General features: G+C 38.3%; 1 protein-coding gene across 3 annotated transcripts in view; it reads right to left on the bottom strand.

Annotated features, from left to right (window-relative positions):
- The window catches only part of SNX14 (sorting nexin 14), a 55,452-nt gene that overhangs the window by 9,020 nt on the left and 23,069 nt on the right, over positions 1–23,363 (bottom strand). For 2 of the 3 annotated variants that reach the window (XM_038177708.2, XM_038177706.2), the window contains exons 13-23: positions 20,803–20,958; positions 20,439–20,563; positions 18,792–18,850; positions 15,616–15,642; positions 11,880–12,012; positions 6,885–7,086; positions 5,802–5,885; positions 5,565–5,665; positions 5,089–5,200; positions 3,203–3,243; positions 2,898–3,017 (exon numbers count right to left, since the gene is read on the bottom strand). In XM_038177708.2, the coding sequence (XP_038033636.1) occupies positions 2,898–3,017; positions 3,203–3,243; positions 5,089–5,200; positions 5,565–5,665; positions 5,802–5,885; positions 6,885–7,086; positions 11,880–12,012; positions 15,616–15,642; positions 18,792–18,850; positions 20,439–20,563; positions 20,803–20,958 (1,160 nt within the window). The remainder of the gene's footprint in view (positions 1–2,897; positions 3,018–3,202; positions 3,244–5,088; positions 5,201–5,564; positions 5,666–5,801; positions 5,886–6,884; positions 7,087–11,879; positions 12,013–15,615; positions 15,643–18,791; positions 18,851–20,438; positions 20,564–20,802; positions 20,959–23,363) is intronic. The other variant, XM_038177707.2, reaches the window with a different exon arrangement.

The following is a 23,363-nucleotide window of genomic DNA, read 5'->3' as shown; positions in this document are numbered from 1 at the left end:
AACTGCTGGTGGCTGTACTGAAGTTGACCACCCATTTTCATTATGCATTTGTAACTGGAAAGTTTTCCACTGATATTTCAGACACGAACGTATACACACACCAGGAACAATCAGAACAAAGCCACACGCAGGTCTTTCAGAGAAGTAGGCACATTTCTGACTAAACTCAAGCTTTCATCTGCCCTGCCTGACTTCAGCCTGCTGATGACGAGGAAGCCTGGGTGTGCCCTGCTCATGGCATTAGAGTTGGCAGCACAAGCACCCGGAAACACGTTCTTGTACTCTCAGCAGATCCCAGCAGGCCGACACTAGAATAAACAGATCCGTTCCAGATAAGCTACATGGGAACACTGTGGCAACGCAAACATCAACTGAAAATCTGCCCTGGCTTTCACCAAAAACTGCGTGGTGAAGAACTTCCTTGCTATGAGATAACAAGCTCTTCCCACAGATGGGTGCTTACAGAGAAAGGAGCGCTGCAGCCTTATCTGCCTTCCACCTTATTTCCGTGTATCTCGTCATTGACTCCGTACAGGCAGCTCACACAAATCTGGCACAAACATTTTGCATACGTCTCCATCACCAGCTTCTGTGTGGAAAGGGCACAGGGCTACTGCGCAGTGCTTATAATCTTTGTGAAGAAGTCATGTGAAACAACACAACTGAACACCTCAAGCCTATGCTACATGAACTGGGGGTGGCCTACCTTCATCTACCTGTGGACTGAACAACCCTGGGTGCCTGCAATCCTACACAGCATTTTCCAGCTAATGTTCATCTGAAAGACATTCAGTTAAAAAGTTCAAATATAGTTCTCTAATATTGTGGTAAGCAGAGACAATTAGGAGATTTGCTTCCAAAAGGAAACCAGTGGTCCAAACTAAAGCGGTACAGCCGATGAAACCAGTGTGGCTTATGAATCGAACCCAAGAAGGGACAAAATGCAAATGGCACAGCGTCTTGGCACCTGGCACAAAGCTTTTCCCAAGCATGAGCTGACTCAAGAAAGAGAAACTGGTTTCCAAATGAGGCATGAGCAGCATAGTAAATCAGCTGAGGAAGGCTGAATTTCGGTGTGCATGGAAAGACTCAGCAGAGACCAGGACACAGCAAAACCTGGGATATCAGATCTCTAATAATTGCAGTGACCGTGTGATGAAGCACCTGTGCCCTGCTTAAACTGGTAGATGGCAAGTTAGTGAGCAAGCAGTCTGCAGATGAATTGCTCGTACATTAATGTTAGTCAAAATTTGTGGTGTGAATTGAGCACAAACAGATCTTGTCCATGGAAACTTCAGTATTATAACGTGAAAACCACAGCATAGCCAGCTCTTGACTCTCCTGGGATCACCATGCTTGAAAAGGATTGGCAAGACCTCATTTCCAAGCCTGAATTTCTGCACATGTTCTTTTACAACAACGACCCACTGACACTGCAGGAAATTAGTTTATACTTTAACTGGGCAATGTTACATACTATTTTTAAGCTCTTTACAAATCCAAAATGGTTTTAAATACTGTACCACAAAGAACCTTTTCTTCACTGGAAAACTTCAGAGTGCAAAGCTTGTTCCTCAAATATTTTAAAGTATGTTAAATGTATCAAAATTATTAACACCAGTACTTCTTGACAGATTATAAGTACAGTAAAAAATTAACTGATTATTCATACTTTGCTACAGCATGCTGCCAGATGGTTTATGAAAAATATTTAAAGTATTATGCCTGTACTGTTTTGAACAAGTCAAAAATTCTGCATCTGATTTTTAAAACTGCTGATGGATTTATACCTCACTGTATAGACAGCAACAGCAAAACATCTGAACCCTGGAAATACTGCCCAAGGTTTGACAAAAGTCTTGAAATGAAAACTAGTAATTTTCTATGTAAGCATATGAGCTAATGCTACAATATTGGTTGTACTAATTCAGACTTCAGGTTTAAAAGATGAAATCTAATGAAATTAATAGTTTTAACTGCCATTGTACCTAGAAATTGCCTTGGATTGGAAGGGACCTTAGAGGATATAAATCCAACCTCCCTGCCATGGGCAGGGGCACTTTCCACTTAATCAGTATAGAAGTTTTGTAGCTGCAAATTCTTCTAATGTCATAATGCTACAAAATCATCCATACAGAGGGAAATTAATAATGTCTACTTTTACAATGGCCCATCACCAGCGAGAACTATAAATGGATCCTGGGCTTCTAGCACTTGCAAAGAAGAGAAGGTGCATAGACAGTACTTTTCATTAATACTCCTCCACAGCCTTTTTAAAACTTCTGAAGCTCATGGAAATCTTTCTAATTGGTTTTACTATGCTCTAGCCACAAATACAGGTAGGTTAAAAAAGGAACTAGCTATCTTTTCCTATAGTCAAGAAAAATTCAGTATGGAAGCACTGGGGTTTAGCTCTGATGTTACAGAGAAAGACTGATAGTTGAGAGCTGTAATGTATGCTAGACATTAATGATTAGTATAGTATCATAAAATTGATAAACACGTACCAGCACTTTGAAAATTTCGGTCTTAGAGTCCTTTGGCAAGTCATACTTTTGCCAAACACTTAGGCTGTTCAAAAATAGGAAGCATTACAATATCCCCCATTTAATACACTTGCTTTCGCTCTTCTCTCAGGACTTCCCAGACTGTCTACTCTGTATCCTCATCTCCAAGTCCAGGAAGAACTTTAGTCATTTACCCTAATGCGTAATGAGTAAAATGCAAGTCAGAAAGAGATAAAGCTCTCTGTACTACTATTCTCTCTCATGTGAAAAGTCAAAACAAAACAGGTATGCTGTTCTATTTATGCTTTTTCTGTTCATTCTCTGCATTTTCAGAGTATGGTAAATTTTCCCCACTCACGTAAAGTGGAGAAGGAAGATGACTTACTGTACCTTCTTGTTGTTTTCGGAAGTGGGACTCAGAATTGTAAGTTCGGGCCTGCTTGGTTTAGGCTTAGGAGATTCACAGGAGTTGATAAAATTCATGATGAAAGGCTCCAAATGCTGACCTTTCTGAAATAAGATATGAGTGACCGGTCACTTGAATAATTTGGGGGATGGGGAGCACACAAGGGAGACAAACAACAACAAAACCCACAAAACATTAGTTCCCAAACAAGTTTTTGACCAGCCTATTAGTTACTGTGTTGGTAAAATTAGTCATTGAAGTTAAAATGTTGGGAACCTAGAAGACATACCTCTTTCATCAGCTTTCCTGGAACAGATTTTATAATCTTACCTATAATTAGGAAAAAAAAAACAACATATCACTGCCTGACTGTAAACAGAACACAACTCTTTTCCTATCCTCCTACTAATTTTTTACATCCTTTACGTAGCCCATTCAGACAGCAAGCTCTTTATAGCATCTTGCTATATAAAACTTTAAAAATATTTGTAGAGATTGCCTAATAACAGCTACATATAACAACAAATTACTAAGCCACAATAAACAAGACATTTTTCTCTACCAGTGTCCAGTATTTCATTTAAAAATACTATGGTTTAACTTTCTTTTCAAGTTGGTACAAAAAGTTGTGAAAACAGTCTTTCACACATTCAGCCTATAACCTAGTACTTAGTATTCTTTAAGATAAGATGCTTAAAATACAAAAATTATACAGATGATTATCTGGTTTCTTAAAAAAGTAATCGCAGTTTCCAATGTCTAAATTCTTACACCTTCATAAACATTTATCACAAAAAAAAGTCATAAGAACTCAAATTCTCTTCTTCCTCTAAATGATCAGCTATGTCTGGAGAGATTCTGGAAGGATGCAATCTTGAAAATATTGGTGAGAAAAAGGTTTACAAATTGGATAGGCTACAGCTGTGGTCTTAAAAAGTAGCACTTCTGTCCTGATAAGGTGATACAGTGTAGTAACTTTAAATGTTGAAAAACTAAAGTGTCTAGGATTAGTTTTATTTTAAGAAAACTATTGCTCTAAATGTAGTGCATATCTACATATCATGAATTTTGGAACTTACACTGGAAAGCATGTAAAATGATTAAATGATAATTAAAATTATTAGTTCTCATAAAAAGCCCTGTCAAAATGCCACAACTTGTAAAAATAATAAATAATGTTTATGGAAGGGAATCATACTCTCAGACATGGGATGCCTTACAGCGAGCACCCTAAGCTTGTTTGAACAATGCAGTTTCGTCTAGAAGAAAGATGGGTTTTTTGTTTATTTTTGTGTCTGGAACAAAATAAAAGCTTTTAACTGGAAGACAACCATTAAAACTCATTCAACAATTTGGTAGCATGCTAAGAGTATGGCCACCCCAGAAGGTCCACACAATGAGGGGGAGAAGTAGAAATGCAGCCGTGCAGTTTATACACAACTCACCTGGACTACATTGGTGCCAGAACTACAAGAACTACAATTACATGAAGACAGAGAAGCCACAAGGTAAGACTTAGCAGCTCTAGCACATTATTGTGAGGAAGCTGCATTTATGGCCAAGCTGTGAAGTCTCACTGTAGTTCCTGGATTTATTATCAAGTTTTCCATTAGACATCAAGAATTTCTCTACCCCAATTTCCATTTGGCCTGCCTACACCACACATACCCCTGCTTTAAATGTTGTTAAGCAGCTCACATTAAAAAGGAACCGAACACTAGTTAATATTAAAAATCTTAAATATTGCACTTTTCAGATTGAAATAAACAGTTTTTAATCAACTATTACCCAAAGGTAGATTGTATTAAGAAACAGTTTATACCATCACACCCATAAGAAATGACTGACTTGTAGAGATGTAACTTGTGACAATGCCCTAAGTCTTCTTGTCCTATGAAATTTGTTAGAGCAAACTTATCACCTTGCTTGTTGACATGAAGGTGCAAAAGCAACCACTTAAATGCTTTTTTCCAAAATCTTAAAAAGTGTTTTTTCTTCAAGGAGAAAGTACCAGCATACTTTATGAACTATAATTACAACAGCTGTGAAGGAACAGAGTTGTTATTTCCCATATGCATATCCTTACACAAGAGTATCTATCCATTATTGCTAATATTCAATCACAGTATCTACAGTATTATTATTTGGTAGCACAAACAACTGCATATTACATACCAAGATTCACATCGGGCAACATTTTATCAAGAAACTGAGTCTCTCCTCCATTAGGGGACAGGAAGTCAGCTAAAAGTTGGCTGTTACTTAGTTCTGGATGTTGCAGAAGTTTCTTTGAAAATGAAGGAAAGAGAAGTATAAGTACTTTAATCTTCGAAAAATCAGTTTGTCTATAACAAAAAAAATATATACACAAAGAGCATTATCATAGAATGACTTGGTTGGAAGGGACCTCAAGTATCGTCTAGTTCCAACGCCTCTGCCATGGGCAGGGGTGCCACCCACTAGATTATATTACCATAGATATTGCCATCTCCAAAATATTTGTTTTCAGTCACATGAAACTTTAACTGCAAGCTTTACTTGTCCACTTGAACCCTTTATATAATCCATTACTTAGAAACAAAAAAAATAGCAGATATTTATTAGTTTTGTATTCTTAGCTTAGCATATTCTCTCCTCCAGAAGTTTGATACCTGCAGATATTCCTGAAACTCTTCCCTCTTGGATTTTAAGAACTCATAGTTCTTGGGGCCAATGATTCTCTTTGAAGGAAGCTGAGCATCAGGAAATGTACCTAATAAAGATATCAAGCAGGATAAATTATTCTTGTAATAGAGCAAACACTGTTTTCTTTATTTTAAATTCCAGTTCAGTACTGAATAACAATCACAGCAGTGGGAAAGTAGGTTTCCAGGTGACAGAGAACATACCATGAAACTCCGTTAGCTTGGACTCGAGCACGTAAAATTCAAGGTACCTCCTGTAGACAGACCAGTGTTCAGGCTCATGCCCAACTGGGGAAATAAATAAATAAATAAATAAAAAACAATAGTAAAGATAAACCAGGTTATATACCACTTGATAGATGAATTAAGCAACAGCAAGTACACATTAGACTTTTATATGTTGGATTATTGTAGGAAAGACCTCAATATTGCAGTAATGGACCTCCATAGTGCAGTAATTTAAAAAAAATCCCAGCTAGGTATTAAAGTATTAAATTAAAATGCATACTAGACAGAGAGAAAAGGTACTAGCAAGGAAATTATCCCATTAAGTGACTTCCTAAATACTAATCAATAGAGCACTGCATAACTTTAAAATGTATTATGCCTATGTTAGATCTATTTTTCAAGCTTTTAACCAAGTGATTTACAGAAATACTACTTGCTGAATACATCCTTTGCACTATCAGCTTCTATCCTTCTTTCTCCTGGAGGATATCACTAAACAACTCTTAAAAACTTCCTGCTTACTGTGGAAGTATTAGTTTCACTAACACAAATCCATGAAGTCCCAGTACGATGATATTCTTTGACTCAATATGGATGTCTTGCTATCTAAATACTGAACTATCTGCAGGCCAGGGTGGTTCCTAATAAAAATAGCTTATTTGCTAAAAGTTATATTTTAAGGTCATAGAAAAAAACATTATTCATTATTACAAAGTTCAAAGAGGGTGAAAGAAAAATATGCCAGGTGTTCGTTAATATGAATCACAGGATCAACTTTTTTCCCTTCTCTTTTGAAAAAAGAAATTCTCAAACTTTTGCATGAAGTCTAGGTGGAACTGATTCATGCTGTGGAGTCAATTCTCAACTTGTAAATATTAAATGTAATCATTTAGCTTTCAAACACACTTCCCCAGAACTTTCAAGTCACTATTTCGAAATCAGAAAAAAACAGGTATGCCTAACACACTGGAAACAGCTATCAGAATACATCATGACAGTATTTTGAGTTAATTTTTAAATGACATTTTATTTATTTTATTTATCCACAACATCCCATACCTGCCCTTCTATCATTTCTCTCCACATCAATGCAGAACACTGGAATTCTCTCCTTTCTGTCTTTTCTTTCCAAGGAGGGATCGTCAAAGAAGTCTACATATGGGATGCTAATTTTCCATGCAGAAAGGTTGCGGGGTGTATTTGGGGTAGTAACAGCTTCCTCGGGAGAATCATCTTCCATCACCATAACACCTTCTTCAATCTGTGAAGAGTCAAACACTGACTAGAGTTAAACATTCAATGGAGTTCTATTTTAGTAGGTTCAGTCTACCTTTGCAAAACATACGTGGCAATAAAAGAATCAAGTCTTTAAGTACATGCTCCAGATCACTAGGGAAAAAAGAACAAAAATCCATATAATTAATGGAGTTTTCAGGTAGATAACTGTTTATTTTTAAAACCACTGCAGATTAATTTGAAATTAGCACATTTTAATAATAACTGAAAGCTTTTATAGTGCTATCAAATTTCATATCTGATACTTCAGAGAAGAAAGAGAGAGGGGAGAGAGAAGCAAAGCACACAAGAAGAGATGGCTAGAAGAATGTCTTCAACACAGACCATCTGAGTGCTACAGAAACAGCGCAAATTTAGCTGCGCTGCATTTTCCAACATACTGGTACTCAAACTGAAGACTCGAGCTTATTAGGTCAGGCCAAGAAGCTATCTAAACACATGAGACAGAAGTCAACAATGCACCAATCTAACAGGGCTCCTACCCAAAAGCTGAGTGTGATGGAGTATGCTGCAGACACGTGAATTTGACTTGCTCTTTAAGGTGCAACACAGCCAAGACTGGGAGTGAATTATTTCCACAGGCCAGAGCTAGTTTTATGCAAAGCCATTGTCAGCATCACTGCGTTTCCCATCAGTTCCAGTTTCAGCATCACATTCCCATAAAGAGAGGCACCAGGGAGCAACATAGATCTAACCCTTGCTGGCAGCTCCAACACTGAAGTTTCATAGGCTCAGACTCCACACCATAAAATACGAAGCTGTTTTTTCCGTATGCAAGAAGGCCCTAGAACCAGTGCCATGTGAATGCTGAAGAAATCCTCCCAAATTGGATCTGCGATCCCAGCACCATGCTGACATGCTTTATGTTCCTGATACTGCTCATTACAAACAGGCTAAACTTCCCACAGGTAATGAATCACCAAATTGATACTCAGCGCACTACATTTTTATGTTCTGGTACCGTATTTTTTTTTAGGATCACAAACAAAGATTATCTTAAACATTTAAGTTGAAAAATCCAAGCTTAAGCAGCTATCCTTGGGAAGCAATTTGTACAAACAATGGTTAAGCTGATTCTCATTCAGCAGATGGAACAAAGAATAATAGAAAAGCAACCAGAAGTAATGAAAATTATTTCTGCACATGAGACAGCACCTGTGAAAAGGAAGGATAGCGCTGGTCTTAGACTTAACTATATAGACTTGAGAATAGTGCCATTTGTTAAAGTGAAAATAGAAAATTTTTAGAAATAGAAAATTGTACAAATTTTAAACAAGAAACTAAAGCAAACTGAAAAGACTGAGTCTAATTTTAAGCTCTTTTCCCTTAGTTTCACAATTTACAGCTGAATTCCCCACAAACACCAAGCCCAGATGACTTAACAAGCTTTGCCTGTGTTGGGATAATTTAATTAACGCAGTATAGCACTACAGCATCCCTGAAATAATTTCATGAGTTGCAGATTTGGCTCCCCACATATTAACAAATGCATTTTGGCTGTGCTACAATATTCACACAACCGTGACTCAACTGCAGCTGAAACACAAATGGTTCAACTCACTGAGGTGGTTTCATACCTACAGGTGATTAAGCTTCTCCGTGTTGCTCTCTCACTCCTCAAAAGGCCAGGGGGCAAAAATATGATGAAAACCCATGGGTTGAGATAGGGACAGGGAGATCACTCAACAGCTGTCATCATGGATAAAACAGACTCAGTGTAGGGAGATTAATATAATTTATTGCCTATCACTAGCAGACTAGAACAGTGGGAAGCTAAAACCACCTTCCCCTCATCCACCCTCTTCTACCTCCTCCCCCTGAGTGGTGCAGGGGAACAGGGAATGGGGGCTGCGGCCAGTCCCTGATGCATGTAAAAGCACCACATTTTTTCCCTCCATTTACCCAATTTACTCAACAAAAAGCAAAGTTGTGGCAGGCAAAGAGCAGTCTCAATTCCACATAGAATGCATTCTGCTAAGATAGTTCACAATTTGAGGGCTAAATCACAGGCTGTGCTCTTTCACACTAATTAATCAAAAATAAACCAAGCCTGAAACAAACAAATTACATGATACAACTGTAGGACTGACATACACAAGAATGGAATAAATGGGACAGATACTCTCTGAGCAGCAACTACTTGCTTAGGTATGGACTTCATCAAAACTCAACTCTTGCCTACATTTTCTAGTTTCTTTCTTCCTTTAATTTACCATCACTTGCAACTCTTACTTCTCATTTAGTTTCATGCATTGTATTACCCCAGTGGCTGACACAGAGATTGCACTGACTCCACTGCACAGAGGTGGCATAAGGACAGGATATAGAGGTCAGCTGTCTTTTGAGATGCTTATAGAGGGGCCATAAACTCGCTGTCTTGTTCTCTTGACCCTTCTGAGGCTGTACTCCATCAGCAGCAGTTCCACACTTTCGTAACTTCCCTCAATCCATCACCTGACTTCCAGCCTGGTTTTGGCACTAATGCTATGCATATTCTCAGGCATTCCCACTATGGGAACCACAGCACTTCATTAATTATAATCCAGGAAGCATGAATTTCTGGAGGTTTTAATCCTTTCTAATCAGGCCCCCAATCTATCACAGTTATCAGTTGGCTCAGTCTCTGTTTATTTTACCCAACAGAGACACAAATCCAAGCCTACAGGTCTTCTTGCCAACCTGGAAACAATACCCATGATACAATATGCACAACATCTTGTTATATTTAAATTTAGTTTACAAAAGACCAAGTCTCGTTTCATGGAATTACTGTTATCATGTTAGCAGCTTACAAAGCTATCACTCAGAGCCACAGAAGGATGACAGTACATACATGTACTTCTATCTGTACGTGATTTCCTTAAACCACATGATTTTTCATACAGGCTTTTAATGGTAGCCAATAAGACTTTCTCGAAAAAAAAAGAAAAAAAAGAAAAAGCTGAAGCTGAGACGTTGTTCTGATTTTTCTAATAATGCACAGAGCTCCATTTCACTACCATTCTTCACCTTCTATCTACCTTGAATCTGCCCAGTTTACATGAACACCAATTACTTCGATACCAAATTGAGATCAAACTCTACAGTAAGAAATGAATCCCATTTGTTCTGCACATGCACTAATCAAAAGTTGCTAGGTCTGTGTATTGCACTGCTGCTATTTTACAATTGTACTGTCTGAAGCACTTGCCAGATCATGTTTTGACTAGGACAGCTCTTCCTCTGACTATGTGACACTCACCAGGAAACTACACTTCAGCGCTTACTGTGACATTGTTAAACTATTAAATTCTGTATATTCCACATTCACTCAGGAAGTGAGGCCACAGGTCTGTCCAGCTCATTGGATGTATAGTAACTTTCCCATTGCTTAGGTGTTTTCTTTTCCCTACTCTTCTTCCCACCCATACTTACCAAGTGAAAGGAGTGAGGTATTTCCCAATGTTTAGACAAAGTGATTTTGGTAAAAGCGTAGTATTCTCCCTTCTCCTGAATGCATTTAATAAAAGGATTTGAAATTATGCTGCACTTAAAACTTTCTATTCTTACCTAAAAAAACATCGTCAGTTTTCTCCATAAAGATTAAACTCTACATTGTCTGTCTCTCATTGAATTCAGGAACTTCTCACAAGTAATTTCTTGTGCTCTGAAACAAAAACATGTTCCCTCTCTAAGCTTTAGTAAAACTGCTTCAATAATACTTTTACTACTCAAAATTCCCTTATTATACGGGAATTATACTTCTATATCCCTTGGCTACTAGAGCCTGTAAAGCAATGTTGGAAAATTAACCCATTTTCATCAGAATCTGGCCTCCCAAGAGTGACAAGATAAATGACATCAACAATAACTTAAGTGCCCAAGAAATTAATTGCAACAATTTAAAAGACATGAATTATACGAAGAGAAGAAAATTAAGAAATGCAGAAAATTCTCAATTTAAAGAAAATTCATTTCGAGTTCTACATTGCTGATTCTTTTCCACCTTCCTCTGAACACAATTCTGAACAAGATGAATAACATACATTTGTATTTAAACTTATCTTTAGGTTGTGGAAAATGAGCTAGCAGTTAATCAAGGTGATAAACATGTCTTGTTTGGTGAGCAACAGGTATAAAAGGCTGAAGACACATTGTTGAAAAAAAAATTTCTACCAATATCTGACCAATTCTCCCGCTTCTTTTAAAATTCTCCATTTATCCCTCAACTGTGCTTCAGACAGAAACATCTCAAGCAATAATTCTACCACTGGCTCTATTCACTGCTGTCTGCATGAAAGAAAAACATTAGTTGAAGTTGACACCCAAGACAAATTAGAAACAACTACGTAGCTCATGATCATGAGAGAATACAACGGATCATGGACCAACTTCACAGCAATTTCTCCATTAATTTATTTAATATTTTTAAGGCATTGTGGCAAATTTCAAAGTAAAAGCCATGTCCCATGAGTATCTTATCACCCAGAACTATAAAATGGCACAGTATGATTTTTAGAGAAAAATTAATTGCTTAGAAAACAATCTGACAATACTACTTTTATTATTTCTCTCTACTAAAGCTCAAAAGGTAACTGGGGATGTAGCCTTGACTTATGAACAAATACATGGAAAATGAGGCTAAGTTCCTGGTTTCTGATTACGTTATTTAAGGAATACCTGCAATGAAGACAGCAAAAAAGACAAACTTAACATTTTCAAATAGGAAGGGAAACAAAATGATTAAGGTCAAGTGACAAACATAGAGCTTTTACTCACAAAGTCATCTTCTCCTTCATTTAAGTTATAATTAGGCAGCATAGCTCCTTCCATTGCAGAACTCTTGAATACGCCTTTTATTTTGTTGCCTATTCTGCTGATTCCAAATGATTCTCCTCTTTTCTGTGTGGTCCTAGGATTACAGAAGCCAGAGTTCACAGTACAAGGCATATTACACAGCAGCTCAACAGGTCATTGCCCAGAATTTGCAGATTAAGAGGAGAAATAAAAAAAGCAAACCCACATAGTCAATACCTCTACAATTCCACCTAACTTAAAATTCATTTATGGCAAACTTGTTTGTTGATCAATCATCAGAATTTCTTGATTGGTCTTACAAGAGGTTTGGATTTCCCATCTGCTTAACCATGAGCTAACAGTAGCACTCTTATAACAACATCACAGCAGTGCAGTCCATAGAATAAACAATTAACTATGCAAAACAATTTTGTTATGACAGCAGAGACTCTGGTATTCCTACGGGCATGCAGACCAAGAAGGTCACTAACTCTGTCCTTTTCCATGTACTCTCATTTAAACATTTATCCACTGTTTCCAAGTACTATAAATGGTGTAGTTAGATGCACTTTTCACATAAACATCCCAGAATTTTACAAGCATGTACGATTCAAGATAGATCTTGACTTTTAAGCATTAGGGACAGACAAAAGGAATGCACAAGGAACAAGACTGAGCATGAGACAAAACAGATGCAACTGAAAAATCTTGGCTTGAAGAGTCAGCCTGAATGAAAGATGAAGACGTAACATTTTCTTGAGAAATAAAGCAACTTACGATAATGAGTCCTAGAAGCAACAAGTTACAGAACAAGATAGTTTGGGCAGGAATAGCACTCTGCACTGAGAGAACAATTTCACAGCATTCTTATGGCCTTACAGAAGGCCTAGGAGAGAAGACTGTTTCTTAAGTAGAAATGCAAGTCATGACTAACTCTGGGAAGAAAAATGTTTATTGTGTGTGGAATCAACCTGAGGTTACTTACAGCAATTTGATACATACAGTTAATAGGTAAGAACATGATAGATTACTAAGAGTCAAAGGACAATTAATATCTTACAGTACCAAAAATATCCTAAATAAATGTGGATTTCCTTTAAATGAAAAATGTCAATACTACTTTTTAGTAATTAGTAACAAAACAAGCAGGTAACATGTCTCCATCCCTCATAAAACTATGCTGCCATCACCAGTTGCTGACTCAAATCACCTCCGTGTTACTAACAAAAACCATCTTCCTGTTTATAAAGTTTACCCAGACTGTACATGATTAAAACTGCATAAATAATCCACTGTTCTTTCAAGTCTTTTGCTCTTGCTACCTCTTATCATTACCAGCTCCAACAGAGGCAGGCACCATCTCTCTTTTCCATCTCCGCTAACCAAAGATAAGGTTGCCTGACTGCAGCATTAATCCATGCTCAAACAGTCCTACTCCATTTAAAAACAACTTCTGTGTGTTATTGAGCTGAACTGAACTTCTTCCACATCTGGGATCTACCTGAAGCTTGTGCAGGAGCTTAAACACAAGGCTAGCGGCATACAAACGGTATTCAAAGCTAAATAGCTTTATAAGAAGTGAATGCTTTATACTTCTGACTTGACTTTTGAAGAAGTTTTTGTCATTCCTGTGAAAATTTTACTATTCGAAGTCTTGAGAACTGCAAATTTATGCAAGCTTGCAGATTTAGTAGAGTATCCCAGGCTTGGTTTTGTGAAGGTTTGTTTTCCCTCTGCTAATGCTCTAGCAGTAGGCAGAATACAGCTGTGCCTGTAAGACCATACCTCACAAATAGTACTACACTGGAACAGTTTTAAGTTGACAACCTAGGATTGCCCTCTCTTCACAGTGATAGACACAAGTTAAGAACACACACTGGTGACTCAGAGGCTACACAGACACACAGTGGGCAAAATATGGTAAAAACATAGGACTGGTTTGGTAAAAATACTTGAGCAAGCACACAGAGCATAAACCAGATTAGATGAGAGCATGGACACAATCTGGGGAAGTTATTAGAGACATGGAGATAACTGCACGTTCAAACTTTTGAAGAAGCTGAGCAAAATTAAAAAACACCCAAGAATCAGGATGGAAAATAACAGATTCAGTGGCTAGGTAGAAATAGAAGAAAGAACTTGAGGCTAGGTGAAAGGGAACAGATGGGATTAAGACATGGTCAGGTTCAAAGCATGGAAAAAGAAAGAGGAGAGGCAGTGACCAGTTTGGAAGAGGAACCAAGTCTGCCAACTGTCAACAGACAGTCTGCTACTGTCAACAAATACAAACAAAACTTTTATTGGGAAAATATCCCACTCCCTCTAGTGCTGATCCACAAAACAGCAATGTTAGACCATCAAGGCAAGGCTCTGAGAGGGAGAGTCTGCAAGTGCCAACATTCCCCATGAACGATGTGATGACAGCAGGTCAGATTTATTTATTTGTTTAGAGTTGCAGAATTTACGTAAATGTAACATATAAAATTAGAGTTTTTAATCACTCAAGAGCTAGGAATTGCAGGACACATATTGCATTAGTGCCATTCCTTAATCATGGGGGGTCACATAATAATTTTCTTATAGGATCCCTGGCTCATTCAGTGCAGATAACAGATCTTAAGTGGCCCTCAAGTCAGGGCTATGCAGTTGAAAACTGCTGTGAACCTCTGCATGGTAAAGTACCACTAGATAGGCTGAATCTATCAGACAAACTGATAGATACGTATGAAATCAGAGTACATTTTTTTTGGCCCAAATCCCTACACTTGATTAGGAGAAATGCTGAGTGTGCAGAGCTGCACTTAAAACCAACAAGCTAAATTATATGAATGCTATTTCTTGCCCAGCACACTAGCAAATCATAACTCCATACACTGAATTGGCACATAAAAGATTAAAAAGTTCCCATTAACTTGATTCCTAATCTGTAAAATGAAGTTGCTGATGTTCCCTCAAGACTCAAGAACGCTATGAGTAATACATAAATACTGATGCTACCACTGACAATACAAAGGAAAAGCCCATAATGAAAAGATTTTTTTCTGAGTTTGGATAGAATGTATTTGAAGCAGCACAAATAATGAGAAAAACCACTGAGCAGCTATTAAGACGTTAATGAGTGACCACAGACTACCTAGAGCATGAATAAACAAAATTATATAAAAAAAGCACATGTTGTAATCAAACCTCTGACAGTCACAAGAAAGGCTGCATAGACGATTAATTTGGGAAATTGCTGTCTTTGAGTATTTAACTTTAAACATAATACTCATAAAGCAGTTATGTTTGCATGCAATGCCAAGGCAGTTCTCCTAGACAAAGCTGTACAAGGTAAAACGAGCAGTTAAGTGGATGAAACCTCAAACACAATCTGGAAATATTATACGCAGGGAAGAAAATTGTGGAAAACTTTGGAAGAGCTAAAAATTACAGGCAAAAAAACACTTGAAGTTATGCAAATGTATTTCCAAGCTAACAACGGACAAATAGTTAACAGCAAAGAATATTAATATTTCGCAAACTTATGAAAATTAGTAATTAAGCAATTTCTAAACAAACGTGAAGACGACATGGGGAGAAATGCAGTTAAAATATGACATTTGCACGTTTTTAAAAGTAAAACGGATGATTAATTGCTGTCATAAAGGCTGTGTGATGTAGTGATGATAGATGCAGCACAAGTAGCACACAACATTTATTGAGTGTTAGATAGACTTACCGGAAGTCATCCAAACTCAGGCTACTTCTGCAACAACAGGCACAAAAATTACCCCCGAGCCCAGGAGAAAATAATGTTAAAATAAAAAATTAAAAAATTGACAGACCTATCTCAACAATACTGACTAGGGCTTAGACCATCACTGCAGATTAATCAAGGTCATGGTAGAATAGAGTTCCTGACCGAAACTCTTTACAGAGAGAAGTAAGTACTGTGCATGTTGTCAGCACCATCGCCTTTGAATTTAAAACCTTACTTATTAAAATTTTTGAGCTTTCACTGGCATTCATTCTTTTTAAATCAGTAGCTGCTTGTGCTGACTTTCGTTGTTCAAGTTACCTTTCACAAGGTGCCAAGCAGGTAGCAAACTTCTTCTGTAATCTATATTGGAACGTCATGTAGGAATCTAGTTCATTTGGTTAATATGAAGAAAAGCCTATGGACTTATTTTATATAATAAAGTCATCTGTGTTAGATAGTAGTAGAAAACACTATATATATATTTTTTTTTCCTAATTAAAAAAGTATTTTAAGAACTGTCACTTATTTTTGACATCTTGTATAACTTGGTACATGGAATCAATGCCTCAGCCATCAACCCAGTAATTCCAATCAAAATGTTTAAATTTACCTATAAATACAGCCACTGCACACGATTCATTTTTAACTCACTGGAGCTACTGAACTCTGGAGAAACTGATACAGTACTATAGAGTTTACTGGATCAGAAAACTCAAATTTCAGATTTTGTTTTGCAATAGGAACTGCTTTCCAAGGCATTTTGCACTGTCTTAAGTCACGGTAACTGTGAAAGTGGAAACATATCCTAGCAAACTGGAACTGATGATGACTAACAGAAACAATTACATTACATACAATTACTTAATTCTGGGCGTTTTATTCCTAACCACTCCCCAAAGTTGTTAATAATTTCTTCTACTTGGACCTTAACTTGAAACTGTTTTAATTTGATTGCTAACCCAATGATGACAAATCATAATGCTTCTTCTCAAACTAGATATCAAGAAAAATTTCTTTACTGTGAGGGTGGTCATTCATCAACTCAACAGTTTTCATCAGATGTTGTCTGTCTGATCCATACACAAAAAATTCTGATTGCTTTATACAGTTAAAAAAAAGTGATTAAAAATGGAAATTATACACTGATATACGTATCAGTGTATACTCCTCCTACTTTCCCACTGTATTCTCTAGAAACTGCTCTATAGAGATGACATTGTATTATGATAACTAAAATCTTTCAACACATTGTCCTCATGTCCATTCCACTGGGATTGCCAGTCAACTACTTGATCTCAGACTTGTTAAAATCACCGTCTGTGCAATACATGCAAAGCAAAGCATCAAATCAAAGATGTGGAAAACTAATCTCTTTGCCTGCAATTTCACTCAGCTGGAACTAATGCTAGAAGAAGGAAGAAGAGGCAGGATGAGGTATATGCATATGGATAACATTTGGGATAATCCCATAAGTAATTTATTTTTTTTTTTTTCTGGCAGGCACTGTCCATAGCATATTCTGCAGACAGAAACTCCAAAGCAACAAGCAACTACTTTCAGATAGGACCTCTGTTTCATGGGAATATTCACAGAGGCACCACTTCAGGAATATACAGTATCTCAGGCAGCAAGCCATAGTGTTGACTCAGGGCATTCAGATCATTCTAAAATTTAAAACAGGTTCATTTTAGCTGTAACACTGTAGATGCTGCTTGAACTCCAAGGAAATGTACGACAATGGTCCCCAAACATACAATTTGCTTATTTTGTAAAGATTTATTTCCAAAACTCCACTTACAGACTGCCTCTACTTTCACCCTTTCTTTTTTGGAAAGCGAAGAACCAAGAAGGTAGCCTAAACGTTTTCACAATTTAACTAGATTTAAGATGTCTGTGATAGGATACTTTAACCCTTTACATGAATTATTTTGGGGAAGATACCAGAAGGCAGATTTTTAGGTCTGCATGAAAACCTATAGACATCTTCAACAAAAACTGGCGTGTGGTTTAAGGTCACCATTCATAGTGAAATATCATGTAAGGGAGAAACAGAGTTTGGCCAAGCTGCCTTCTACACTTCTTTGCTAAGGAACAGAAGTTTGTCAGCACCAGTCTGAGAAAGCACTACTCTTAAGCTGAAGCCTTGGATCCGTGAGAACTACAAGGACTACATATAGATGTTACAGCTGGAGATGCAAGAGAAAAACTGCAGTTTTTGAAGAACATTAGCAGAGGAGAAAGGGATCTCACATTACTTAAAACTCATAGTAGGCTATGAGTTAAGAGGGCTGTAGCTCAGTATGTGTCTATGCAGAAAAAAGTTAAATAATTTGCTGTTACTCCTCCAGAAGGTACGGTTACTGTTGATCTTACTTCAGACCAAGAAAGCAAGCCTACCCAAATTAAAAACTGTCACACTGAAGTTTTCCTTCTTTTGGCTAGAATATAAAAGTAATTGATTTTTTTTTTAAATGACTGAGACCTCCAGCATAGGAGAAAAGAGATGGAAAAGAGTCCTGACACTTACTTGTCCCAAGCCCACAGTGGAAGAGCTCTCTCATTCATGCCACAAGAGATGCTTACTTTTCTTGTCCACAGACTCCTGGAGCCTGAAGGTGTCATGCAAGTATATAGCCCTAACCCAGAAACAAGGCTCCTGACACTAACATTTCTGCAATGAATGTGGATAATTGAGGGGACAGAAAATATGTTTGAGCTAGAAGAAATAGCAAATCTTACTTGTCACAGCGAGAGAGAATTGTCATAGCATGAACGAATTGGTTACACGAATCTCTTTAAGAGCTGAAATCCAAGGTGACCCATCATTTCACAGCAAAATGGTATTCATAACTAGTCACTTGTAAAATGGAAATAAAGTGTTGATTTTCTTATTTTTTTCCTCCTTGTACATTTATTTTTCCCCTTCTCAAACATTGAGGTCTAAAATCACATTTTAAATTCTTTTATAGAAAACACTTCAAATCAAAGAAACAGCCTGTATAATTTTTGCTTACTCTTTCAACATGTAACCTGTCAATTTAAGAGAAGTACCACTGGTTAGTATCAGGCAGTAGCAAAAATTCCATAGTTTAATATTTTGAAACTTTCAGCTAGAAAACAAAGAAAAAAAACCTTAAAGATTCTACCACACCTACCTGTTAAACTTTGAATTGCGTGTTGGTGACTCTGCTCCTCTTAAAAGGTGCCTGAAGTACTATAACAGAAAAATAAGGTATCAAAGAAAACATTGGACTGAGGTGAAGGCTCCTATGCAATAACATTGCACAATTCCAAAAAAAAACAAAAAACAACCAACCAGAAGTAAAAGGCAAGCTGGCCATAATTGAGGAGCTAGAACATTCATCCAGAAAAGGATAGACTGCAATTGTAGTAAATGCTCCCAGGACTACTTATTTTAGTTTACATAGCCTTGTAATTCAAACTAACTAAAACTAGGCACTGTAATCCATGTCTCTCCTTGCTAAAATCAAGCATCTGAAGCACTACAGCTATTACTGAAAAGGTGACCGAGAGATACACTTCATGAAGCGTAACACCATGTGAGGCAAGTACCCATTTCCAGGGTAAGTCAGAGAATCATACAACAGCTCAGGTTGGAAATTATCTTTTGGTTGGAAAAGGTTGGAAAAGATAATTTATTTCCAACCCCCCTGCCCTGTGCAGGTTTACCACCCACCAGCCCAGGTTGCCCAAAGCCCCATCCAGCCTGGCCTTGAACACCCCCAGGGATGGGGCATCCACAGCTTCTCTGGGCAGCCTGTGCCAGGGCCTCACCACCCTCACAGTGAAGAATTTCTTCCTTCTATACAATTTAAATCTCCCCTCTAATAATTTAAAACCATTCCCCCTTGTCCTGCCATTGGCTGACAAAGCAAAAAAATGCTCTCGATCTGTTTTATAAGCCTCTTTTAAGTACTGATCATCTGCAATGAGGTCACTCTGGAGCCTTCTCTTCAGGCTGAACAGCCCCAGCTCTCTTGGGTTTTCTTCACAGGAGAGGTGCTCTGGCCCTCTGATCAAATTCATGGCCCTCCTCTGGACCCTCTCTAACAGGTCTGTCCACCAGAACCCCCAGTTCTTTCTCTGCAGTGCAGTCAATACAATCTGCCTCAAATGTGAGAAGCTTAGCATGCAGCCTGATTTATACAAACTCTAAAAGGGACAAGAACTCAATCAACTACTGTGTTTAAAGTGTTTCCTATTAGAAGGCTTTAAACAGCTGTGCAGCCAACATGAAGAATTTTAAACATGCATTCAGAACCCAGTTTTCATCACTAATCATAGAACCATCTCAAATTCCTAACACATCACTTTGAATGATCTTCCTGAGAACACACACTAGACTTTCAAATGTTGGAAGAAGTAACATTGAAGGAGCCTATACAAAATCTTTGTAACTTTAAGTACCATTTCATTTTTAAAAGAAAATACAGATATTCTGAAGTGCAATGGGTCTATTATGAAGATTACTTTTGCACCAAAATTGCAATTGTAAAAGAAGGGAGAGTGTGGGGAGAGAGGGATTTTGCAAGAGCAGTGCTATACATAAATTATTAAATCAAAAATGAATAGACATTGGTTCTTTTTATTCTGTTGATGTGATGTTGAGCTAGAATAAATTCATTTTTCTCACTGAGATTTAGTTAAATGCCAGAACTCAAAACCAAATGGAAAATGAAGACTTTTCTCACTTACACGTGCACGTAACTTGTAAATAATATATCTTAGGAAAAAAATACAATCTTGCTTTAGGACTAACATTTCAAATCTGTCAGACTTACCTCATCACTGTGACAGAACATAGGAGTAAACACATTCTCAAGGAGGGAAAGTACGTGCTCGTAAGCTTCAAAAAGACACCTCATAGTTTGAAGTTTCACAACATCCTCATATGGACCTACAGCAACTACAGAAAATTTGGAAAAAAAAATCAGCTTTTCTTTGCAAGCTAATACAAAGTCTAATACAAGACTGACAAAAATAGAAATAAACTGATAAAGCAAGGCTTAAGCACAGCACAGGGGTAACATCTTAAAAGCTACAACAAAAGTAAGGATTAAAGACTAATTCATCTAAAACAATCACATTATTACAGAATTCTGTTCAATTTTCAGTGTAAATGATTTCTTTCAAATTCAAACTTACTTCTTTGAATCTCTTCCACAATAAATGGGTCAAATCTGATCTTGTCAATGCTTTCATCCAAACAATAGGTTTTGTAAATTTTCTGGACTTCCTCATGAAGAGCCATTTTTTCAGCGTCTGATAGCTCTGGTCGCAAAATTCGGTCATTGAATTCCTCTGAGAATTAATGGAGAAAAAATGCATTTGTTGATCAACTTGGCAAACAAGTATCAGCTTGAAGCAACGTACAACATCAACTCATTTTCCAGCAGATACAGTCATCAGAAAACTTTAAAACAAAGCAAAAACAAACAAACAAACAATCATAGAATCATAGAATATCCTGAGTTGGAAGGGACCCTTAAGGATCATCAAGTCCAACTCTTGACACCGCACAGGTCTACCCAAAAGTTCAGACCATGTGACTAAGTGCACAGTCCAATCTCTTCTTAAATTCAGTCAGGCTCGGTGCAGTGACCACTTCCCTGGGGAGCCTGTTCCAGTGTGCAACCACTCTCTCTGTGAAGAACTTCCTCCTGATGTCAAGCCTAAACTTCCCCTGCCTCAGCTTAACCCCGTTCCCGCGGGTCCTGTCGCTAGTGTTAATGGAGAAAAGGTCTCCTGCCTCTCGACACCCCCTTACGAGGAAGTTGTAGACTGCGATGAGGTCTCCCCTCAGCCTCCTCTTCTCCAGGCTGAACAGGCCCAGTGCCCTCAGCCGTTCCTCGTACGTCTTCCCCTCCAGGCCTTTCACCATCTTCGTAGCCCTCCTCTGGACACTCTCCAACAGTTTCATGTCCTTTTTATACTGCGGTGCCCAGAACTGCACACAGTACTCGAGGTGAGGCCGCACCAGCGCAGAGTAGAGCGGGACAATCACCTCCCTCGACCTACTAGCGATGCCGTGCTTGATGCACCCCAGGACACGGTTGGCCCTCCTGGCTGCCAGGGCACACTGCCGGCTCATATTCAACTTGCTGTCTACCACGATCCCCAGATCCCTCTCTTCTAGGCTGCTCTTCAGCGTCTCATCGCCCAGTCTGTACGTGCAGCCAGGGTTTCCCCGTCCCAGGTGCAGGACCCGGCACTTGCTCTTATTGAACTTCATGCGGTTGGCGATCGCCCAGCTCTCCAACCTATCCAGATCCCTCTGCAAGGCCTTTCCACCCTCATTCGAGTCCACAACTCCTCCAAGTTTGGTGTCATCAGAAAACTTGCTCAAAATACCTTCTATTCCTACATCCAGATCGTTTATAAAAATATTGAAAAGTACCGGCCCTAAAATGGAGCCTTGAGGGACCCCACTAGTGACCGCCCGCCAGCCTGACGCAGCCCCATTCACCATAACCCTTTGGGCCCTGCCCGTTAGCCAATTGCTCACCCATCGTATGATGTTTTTATTTAGCTGTATGGTGGACATTTTGTCCAGTAGGATCCTATGGGAAACCGTGTCAAAAGCCTTGCTGAAGTCCAAAAAAATCACATCAGCTGGTTTCCCTTGGTCCACCATACGGGTGATCTTATCATAAAAGGAAATCAGGTTAGTTAGGCAGGACCTACCCTTCACAAACCCATGCTGGCTGGGACCAATGACTGCTTTGCCCCCAGGTGCACCTCAATAAGTTCAAGAACCATCTTCTCCATGATTTTACCAGGCACTGATGTGAGACTGACAGGCCTGTAATTGCTAGGGTCTTCTTTCTGACCCTTCTTGAAAATCGGCACAACATTTGCCAGCTTCCAGTCTACCGGGACCTCTCCAGACTCCCAGGATCGTTGAAAAATAATTGAGAGAGGTTCCGCGATGACGTCCGCCAGCTCTTTCAGCACCCGGGGATGAATCCCATCCGGACCCATGGACTTGTAGGGATCCAGGTGGAGTAGCAAATCCCGCACACGTTCAGGGTCGGTTGGGAGTTTAACAGAAGACATCTCAAAAAATCAAGGTAGCTGCGTTCTTATTGAAATTTAAATTTGTTTATATAATTACTAAAAATATATGGCCATTAAAACTAATTTCTTCTTATCAGAGTGAGAATAAATCCATGAAGCTATAATTGCACAGGAAGAGCCTTAACAGCCATTTAAACTAGTCATCTGCCTATTCTGCTGCTATTTCATTCCTAATATCCAACACATCAATAATATCTTTAGTAACAGGATAACTTCAGAATGCACTTCCCCTGACAAAAAAATAAAATATTTTCAGCACAATCATTGTGCAATCCTACTTGATTTATTGCTTGTCACATCAATGGCATGAACGCTATCCAAAAAGAAGGGAAAATATGGTAGTATTCACTTTGTTTTTCAATTAATGGACAGAAATAAGCTTCTTCAGAGAAAGTCTTTCAAGATCCGTCTGTTTTTTTGGCACTTAATTTCCTTTGTGAGTCCACAATATTTCTATCAAGTGAAAAATCACCTACAGTAGGCATTTAGTTGAGATAGCATAATTTGAGAGACATAAATCTCACTCTCAGTTTTAAAAGGTAATCTACAGACTCACCATCTTTAAACATCTTAGCATGGCTTGGGTTGGAAGGGACCTTGAAGATCATCTAGTTCCAACCCCCCCCCTC

Source organism: Anas platyrhynchos, chromosome 3, assembly GCF_047663525.1.
Source record: "Anas platyrhynchos isolate ZD024472 breed Pekin duck chromosome 3, IASCAAS_PekinDuck_T2T, whole genome shotgun sequence".
NCBI lineage: Eukaryota > Metazoa > Chordata > Aves > Anseriformes > Anatidae > Anas > Anas platyrhynchos.
Note: the sequence above shows the minus strand (reverse complement) of the source record. Positions and strands in the feature narration are given on the sequence as shown.